The sequence below is a fragment of the Coffea eugenioides genome, unplaced genomic scaffold, assembly GCF_003713205.1.
Source record: "Coffea eugenioides isolate CCC68of unplaced genomic scaffold, Ceug_1.0 ScVebR1_3224;HRSCAF=4399, whole genome shotgun sequence".
Classification (NCBI taxonomy): domain Eukaryota; kingdom Viridiplantae; phylum Streptophyta; class Magnoliopsida; order Gentianales; family Rubiaceae; genus Coffea; species Coffea eugenioides.
The window spans coordinates 35,879-44,974 of NW_020863781.1; the positions used below are offsets into that span (position 1 = coordinate 35,879).

The 9,096-nt window shown below is 33.9% G+C and overlaps 1 protein-coding gene across 1 annotated transcript; it reads right to left on the bottom strand.

The window, feature by feature from the left end:
* Positions 1-3,863: 3,863 nt before the first annotated feature.
* LOC113757671 lies at positions 3,864-8,937 on the bottom strand. Its single transcript, XM_027300819.1, has 5 exons — positions 8,867-8,937; positions 8,617-8,736; positions 5,954-6,054; positions 5,606-5,651; positions 3,864-4,234 (listed from the first exon to the last, which is right to left on the bottom strand). The coding sequence occupies exons 1-5, from the start codon at positions 8,927-8,929 to the stop codon at positions 4,187-4,189; spliced, it is 378 nt and encodes a 125-aa protein (XP_027156620.1). The 5' UTR covers positions 8,930-8,937; the 3' UTR covers positions 3,864-4,186.
* Between the last annotated feature and the right edge of the window lie 159 nt (positions 8,938-9,096).

Genomic DNA, 9,096 nt, shown 5'->3' on the forward strand with positions numbered 1-9,096 from the left:
AAATTTTGGGGGTAAACTAAAAGAATCTTCTCAACCAATCTGTTGTCATTAATTTCTTCACCAAATGTCTTCATTTCATTTACAATTTTGGTAATCCTTGTATAGTAACCCATCTTCAAATTTTCAAGATCTCTTCTAAGAGTTTGTAGAGTAACATTCTTTACTTTAAGATTCCCTTGGAACTCCTTTTGTAGAATCTCCCATGCTTCTTTGGCTTGTTCGAGTCTCATGATTATTGAAAAGATATCCCTACTCACAAATTACTAGATGTATGAAAGAGTTTTTGCATCCTTCTTCCCATGTTCCTTGAGTATCTTTAGCTCTTGATTGGTGAGACCTTCTTCACCTTTGGATTTTTTGTAACCATTATCTACATATTACCACAACTCTTGTGGTCTAAAATTTTTTCTTATTTTCACGTACCAGTGGTCATAGTGCTCAATGGAGAATATGGGAATTGGAGGACCACCAATAATATTATTGGCCATTTTGTGTAGTCGAAAAAATATTCAAATTTTTCTGATTTTAGGAGATGAGTTCCTTAGCCATGGTACCAATTTTACTGGATACTAGCCAAGAATTGAGAAGAATATTTGGAGTCAAGATTCATTCATTCATTTCTTTCTCTCTTTTTCATTTTGGAAATAATGAGGCTCTTTTATAGTTGTGAGTACTCCGTTCAACTAACTTATTAATTTGAACAAATTCATTAACTTAACTTGCCAACTAACTAATTGATTAATTACTCAATAGTATTTTATTTTGTTTATTCAACAGGATGACTTAAATTGCAAATGAACCTAATGAAGTTAAGCATTGATCGTTGAGCTTAAGTTGCATTTACATAACTCTAACTCCAATTCTACGGCTTGCCATCAAACTCAATCGAGCACCTGAATTTTTTAAGCACGAGTTTAGCTCCATATTAATCTAAACACCAGGACTTGGGTCTAATTGAACTGAAATAAATTATAAAATGGCATAATTCCCCTTTCCAATCTTAAATCCTGTCGCTTCTTTGTACAAATTTTTTTTTAAAAAAAAAAAGACATAATCCTTTTTGAGTAAGTACAGAATGTATTCGCTAATAAGTGAGCATTTAGATTAATTTTGAGTCTCTAAACCAACAACTCAATGTTCAAACTAAAAATTTTATTTATACTTCCAAAAATAACCTAGGACGTAGGGAAGAAACCATTATTACCAATATCTCCAAGTTGAACCCAAAGGTTTTTTGGCTTTTGTTGAACTTCAACCTCTTGTCTTGCCAACAAGTTGTTAAGCTCCACCATAGTGGAACATTCTTGAAGCTACAAGTCAACATCTAGTGGATTATCAAAAAGCGTTGAATAGAAGCAAACTTATGTGGTAACTTGTTGATTTTGATTTGACTAATTCTAAAGGTCTCTCTGTTTTAACTTTGGCCTTTTTTGTTTTCGGTTTTTGAATAAACATAAACATATGGTTACTTTCAATTACACTATCCCACTCTTCTAACATAACATTTAAAAAAGCTTTTTATCTTCAACCTAGTGGTTGAAAAATCTTAATATCTTAGTTTTCATTGATGCCACCGAAAAAGTCTGATAAAAATGTCATGAGGTTGAAAATAAGCATTGGAATTGTCAAAAACGGTAAACCAAACATGGTTCACAAAGGTCCTATCAGGTTTACCAGAAGTCCTTTAGATGCCCTTTTGCTTCTTGTTCCAAATGTACCTAATACTTGCGATTGAGATCCACTCTACATGAGCCGAACAATTGAAAAGCCAAATACTCCCTCCGTCCCACTTTGACAGTCCTATTTGTTTTTTCACACAGTTTAAGAAAAAGTAGTTAACTTTGTTGGAAAAGTAAATTTAGATTGCTATTTTTCTAAAATACCCTCACATTAAATATGGTACAACTTTATGGGAATTTGAATTGATAGTAAAAAAAGAATTAACTCTCATTAAATGGGGTAGGTTTATAGTAACAATTACTTACATTGAATAAGGGTATTTTAGGAAAAAATTAAAATACAACTACATTCTTCAATTGGAAAGTGGACTACAATTTGGAACAGATAAAAAAGGAATACAGAACTATCAAAGTGGGACGGAGGGAGTAATAATAATAATAAGGGTGTATTTGTTTGCCTCAAACACTTTCCTTCGCTAAAAATGATAAAAGATAAAATCTCCAAGAGTTCTCCACCACTTCTTAAGTCATAGTTGAATTTAAATGTAAGCTCTCTTTAAAGAACAAGTTTCAGGGAGTCTAATTTTCTCCTACAAGAAGATATTTTAAAGAAGCTTTTAGAGAAGCCTTAAGAGTTATACAGATAAGGAATGAGTTAAATAGAAGATGTGATAATTTGGACATCTACCTTGCAAGAATCCCGAAAAACAAAAATCCTAACATTGGAGTGGTGTTAACTATTGAGAGGTGGCAAAATGGATGACTTGGGTGGGTTTGGGTTGGGTAAAATGGGTAATGGATATAAGTGAGTCAACCCATTTATATCCATTTAATTAGATGGGTATAAATGGGTAAGTCAAAAAATGAATTGGGTAACCTAATTACCCATTTATAACCCATTTATTTTAACTTTTGTAAACTCATTTAAATTCATTTTTGCAAACTAAGTTATTAATTTATATATGCTATTTAATAATTGAATAATAAAAATATAAAATTTTGAACTAAGTACTATAAAAGCTAACATAAAAACTTAATCCAAAAAGTTTGAACCCCTAACATTTTTTTCATATATAAATTTAAAATTTCATTTTGGAAAGATAGGAAAAAAGATTAAAACTTATCATAAATTGGTAATGCTAAAAAATGAGCAAGTTAACAAACTAAGAGAAAATAAAATGATAAGATAAAACCAACAAATAATAATAATAATGAAATAAAAGTAGTTAACATCATGACAAAATGAAAAATCTGAAAAAAAAAAATAGGTGAGGGAAGAGAGGAGACTTGGGAAAAGACAATTATAAATGGATTAATTGGATTTGATGGGTTACCCAATACTACCCATTTAATAAATGGGTAGTATTGGGTAACCCATTTATAGCCATATGCAAAAATTTAAGATATGCATACCCATCTATTCGTGGACGGGTATGGGTAAATTTAATTAAATGGGTTAATTTGCCACCTCTAACTATTGTTATTGTGGCATAAGCCTATCGATTATTCATGTTTTTAAGATTTTCTCAATTTTGGGAATTCTGTCTTAGTTTCAGCTAAACCCAAAATAGAGAGATCGTTAACAGATACCCCAATTTGAAATTTGCTTTTGAATCAAAATTAAACCACTGACTTTTCCAAGCACCAATATTCACAACTAACTATGGCCAAGAGAAGAAGGTAAAGGGCTTTGTACGTTCTACCCCCTTTAGTCAATTTTGCCACAACAAAATTCAGTCTTTTAAGCCATCGAGAGAAATGAAATCGGCGTGAATCTACAGGGGAAAAGTGATTGATGAGTCTTAGAATTCAGGAGCAAAAGGCAACTGTTACTGTTCCATTCTCTAATGATAGAAGGATTAAGTAAATTAGGATCTAGGTCACAATTGGAATCAGCAAAACGATTAAAAGGAATTCCTTTTCTATTTTGAAAAACAACTTCAATCATTTGTAACCATATTTACTTATAAAACAACTCATCAAGTTTGGATACATTCTCTTATTCCAGAGGCCACCAAAACCTTTTTTTTTTTTTGAAATCTGCTTTCAAGCCCTAATGAGATAGCTGTCAGAGATCTCAACATACTGGTTATTAACCCCAACAGTTTTTCAACAATGTATTTATGGACTATTTCTCTGGAGGTCAATAAATCAACTCATAAACCTAATTCAGATGTTATTCTCTTGATGTCCAAGTCATTTTAGTTTAAGTACAATATGCCTTTTTTATGGCGAATGGTGCAGAATTTGTCAATCTACTTTGCCAGAGAGGGAAAGGCATCTTCTTTCTAAGGAGAACAATGAAATCTTGAAGAGTAGACCCATGGGCCAAAATTTGATAGGCTTTATACATAGACCCAGAAGTATTCCAAAAGTTGTGAAATTAAACTACAAAGTCTAGCTCAAAGATGCTATATACGATTACAATTTGCTATATCACCATCTCTCCAACCAATAATTTAGAATGCTCTATCACACATCTGCCCCAACGGAGGAACAATACTCCTTTACTTGAAGAAGAGACCTCTCTTTTTACCTTTCTTCCTTTCAATAGCCTGCAAGACCAGGATGGAAAGGGATAAATTTTAGAGGCCCCTCTTTTTGCAAAACAGGTAAGGGACTTGGAACTAGCACTGCACAGCATTTCACAAACAAGCATAGAATTCGATCCATCTACGAGCGCACTTTCTAATTGTGTGTCAACCAAAATAATCAAACTACAAAAATCCTTCATCAGGTGACACTATACCACAACAGAGCAATAAAAGCCCTTGTTTATTCCCCACGTTTTGATAATTATGCCAAACGCCTTTCTCAAGACCAGTACGTATTGTGTTTACAAAATTCCAGATTTATATTTATTTGACGATACCAATTTCCAAAATTATCGATTCCTCAATCATTTCAAGATTACCATTTTTAACCACTCAATTACAGCAGTATTTGCAAAAACAAAGAACTACTTTAAGAAACAACCAAATGTATTTCTAGTTCATGTGTCAAAGAAGCTACAATTATATTGTCATCCATGGTTAACGAATATTTTTTTTAAAAAAATGCTGCATACAAGTTCTAGATGTAGGACAAAATACGACTCATCTCGCCTGCTAGCACTAGCCGAGGAGGTTTTGGAGGAAGTTGAGATTGTTTCCAGGCCATAAGCAGTAATGGGGAACAGTAACCAGGGAAAGAAGAGGGCAAGAAGACGGGGACTAGGGAAATCTTGAGGGAAAAAAACAAAACTACTAAACAAAGACCTGTAAAACTTTTCATTAAAAAAAAGAGATAAAAAGAATTCCTATTTCCTAATATAATACGTAAGCAGAAGACTAGTAAAACTGTTCTAGAACTTTCCAATGACAACTCCAACTAGTTTCCTAATAAAATCAAATAACTCAGAAAGACTCCATGATAACCAAAAATCTCTGGCAACCAAACAAAAGGCCAAAATTTCCACTTAAGACATCATATTCTGAAAAGCATTAAACTTCGAGATATAATTGGCTAGGACACTTGAACCATCTCAAGACCCTAGGCATCACCACAGACAGCTCCCTTAAGATTAGAATTTCTTCTTTCTTGTAAGTGATCCCTTAGATTTCTCCTTAAGCTTCAGAGATGACAAATACTTATCCAACTAACTTATGGCCGTTTCATCACTTTCACTCCTCAATTTGCGAATATTAGAGGGGTTAATTACAAGAAGTTAACATCGAAGAAGAACTATACTCAAAGTTAAAGAAAATCATTTGCAACTTTCCCGACAACTTTCTGGGTAATTGATACATTTTTGTGTCAACATTTATAGCCAATGGGGCGTAAGGAATAGAAAAGTAATTTTTGGGTACAAATTGATGCTACTTAAGAAGAAAGAACTTAAAACAATCAACCTTAAATTAAAAAAGTGGCAAGTTAAGAAGCCATACCCTTATGACAAATAATCTCAGGATGAGGACAATGGTATCCCTTGAACTGCAAAACAGAAGCAGATGCAAAATTTCAAACAAATGGTTGGATCACATACATGAACCCATTCCTCCCGATACCTTTTAACCACTTTAAATTTTGAAAAAGAATTCAATCCATCATTTAGTTGCACAAGAATTTTCAGATAAATTAGCAAAATTTCATCTGCTGATTACATCCAATGTAGTAATTAGACATTTCTAGTCCTACAAGATTACTTCAGGTGGTAATTACATCTTTATCTTTCAAGTAAGTAGCTACCCATTCTCACACAACGGCGGCTATCATCCAAATAATTGATAACGCACCTGCTTATATCGTTTGAACTGTTTTCTGACCTCAAGAGGCGCTCAATTCCCTGACCATCAATTATTGAGAATTCTGTTGGACTACCATACGGAATAGAGACCTGACAATAAAAATGAAACCATAAATCACTTAAACAGATGAGGGGGAAAATGCCAAGCTAGAGAATATAGCCCTATTACTTGAAAAAGAAAAAGAATGGCACAAAGAATCACATCTGAAAAGTTTTGTATCTTAAATTATGTTTGTTAAATTCATAAATAGTAAAAGATATGCATCATACAAAAAAATCGTTAAAATTAGTTTTTTAGAGCATATAATTTTAGAGCCATATAAGAATTTCAACAGTTGGACAATTTTACAGTTTTACTACTATTAAGAATGGTGTTCCCAAAGAAAATCAACTAACAGCAAGCAAAATTGTACTGTGTGATGCTCCAAAATCAGGTAAATGACCGCCGTCAGTGGTACCTTCCCAGAGTAAAATGTCTCTGGAAGTTTTTAACTGATTGTCCAAAAAAAAAAATTCCCGATATATTAAAGGTTCAAAAGATGCATAGATAGCCTAATGATGGAATTGATTGTCAGGACTCAGGAGTGGATTTCTAATTCTTTCAAGAAAGGAAACTATGGCATAGAAATTACAAAAAGTCCACATGGAAAAGAGATTTGCATCTAGTATCACAGTTTACCTGGTATCAATATACAGAGGAAAGGCTTCTAACACGGTTTCTAGAAGAGAAGGGAGGATATGGCTTCTAACAGGGATACACTCAAGAAGCTACTGGATTTAGTAAAAACGAGGGCAAGATCAAAAGCGTATGTAATGCATACCTAGACAATGCATAATAGCCAGAGTATTGAAGGACAATAGAGAAAAGCATGAAACCCAAGGAACGAAGTGCAGTACAACTCATTAAGTAAAAGGATGGAGCCCTTACTCCGAATACGTCACTTGATTACTAAGATACTGCATTAGCTCAATGTATAAAGCCATTACGTAAATTACTGGGACTTCTTTAGGCCACGTATAACATGAAATTTTTTATGTCAAACACAGAGAAACGAGCTATCCTATTTATTCTCAATTTGGTCAATGGGCCAATTTTTGTGTCAAGTTAGCCATTTCAGCTGTTAATTCACATGAAAGAAGGATATAGACTATTTCTGTGGCAATGTATCATACAGCTTCCTCAACAAGAATATTGAAAATGCGTAAAGGAGAACTGCCAAAACTACATGCTAAACCAAACATGAGAAAACCACATTGACTTCATTGTCAAAGATTTCTTCGGTATGAAGAACTAAATTAACGCAACAAAATTGTAGCAACCATGAACTTGTTTGGTATTTACCATCTAGTGTGCTTATTACTAGTATCATGACCATAATCGACAAACTCTCATTTTGATCTAGCTTATTGTCCATTACTGAATGCCAATAATAACATCATAGTAGTAACTAGGTCAATAAGGATCCCCTTCTATAGCCTCAGATCTATGGCTGTTGCTCAAATCCACCAATGCAAGCAATTAACTACTCCCAATAAGCACCCACTCCCTTCTCCTACACACCTCCCCTCCCCCCCCCCTCCCCAAAAAAAAACCAGAAAAACTAAAAAGAAAAAGCAAAGGAAATTGAAGATGTAGATGTCTATAATAACCTGCAATACAAGTTTACATTTACTCTTAAATACTTTCTGACTGACTTGACTATGGCCAAATTGGTAGGATAGTTATGACCAAAAATTCTATCAAAATTTACTACCTACTCATAAACCTTTTTTCAATGCAGCTCACCATCAAGAACTAAACTAAAACCAAAAATAGAGTAGACGGCTAACCAACATTTGACTTTCCTTTCCCCATATACAAATGGTATCACTAAACAGAATGGTCATTGTGGTGCTTTAAACAGTCCAATAACAAAATTGGTGTGAAAAAGTATAGTGGTCAGATAAGACAAAAAGCAAAGTTCAATAGCCACCTTGGTACTACTTAAGTTCTTTTATTTGTGCAGCAGAATCATACACTTTCCGAAGCTACTAAATGGATCATGACTTCTCACATGATTTAACTAAAACAGAAGTATGTAAATTGCCTTAAGAACAAAGTTAACACATAATTTACCTGTAAATTCAGTTACCATAGAATGTGACATAGATAACTAACTTCTCAGGCATTTCTACTAAATCTATCAAGTTCTTTTTCTGATTGCCACAACTTGCCCTGCTTAGCCAGTCAGTCAAATAGGAAAGGTGCTGTGGAAGTCCATGTAGGCCTTTTGCCATGGTAAATAAATATATTGGGTTACGGTTAATTATGTGGGATTCCACTCATTAGGGTATTCTTCGATAAGCATGTAAAGAAAGCAACAGCAGGATTTTCAACACAATTTGCAGCAGTAGTCAGACTGAAAACTGCCATTGGGAATACCAACATTACTGCATTCATGAAAAGTTTCCTAGTGAATGTATTACATATGCTGTGTTCTTTGATTGATTTCTTAAGCATCTCAATGATCTAGGCTGAATTCTGCAATTATGTCCCCTGGTGCAGCTAATAAAAAAACAAAGCAGAAAAAAGGTGAAGGCATGCATGCCATGACAGACTTCATCTTCCTTTTCAAACAATATCCCTATCTAGAGATTAGCAAGGAGACATACAATTGTTGATGACGAAAATTTCTCAGAAACCACTACACCACTAGGCCCACTGCACTTGATGCTATAACTATCTCTCTTGATTCCTAAAGTAGCTGGCTCCCATATATCCAGAAATCCCGTCTGTTAAGACCAAAGGAAAGTGAAACAGATAAAGCAACCAAATAATAATCAACATGGAGTATCAGCTTAACTTTATATTGAACTTCAGAGTAAAAAATAGATCCGCTAAGAACTTGGTTAGACATCATACCGACAAGGACACCTTATATGAAGCATGACCACTGTAAAGTGTCCTCTCTATGCAGTGCTGCATTTCAACATCTGCAATTAGAGACTCCAATCAGTACTAATTAGTTAAAAAATCTATCAAAAGTTCAGAACAAATGGTTACACCCACTGGTGATAACAATGTGTGACCTATCAAGCATTTTTTTTTGTCAGCACAGAAACAAGAGATATAAAATAGCATCCGAAAAGTAA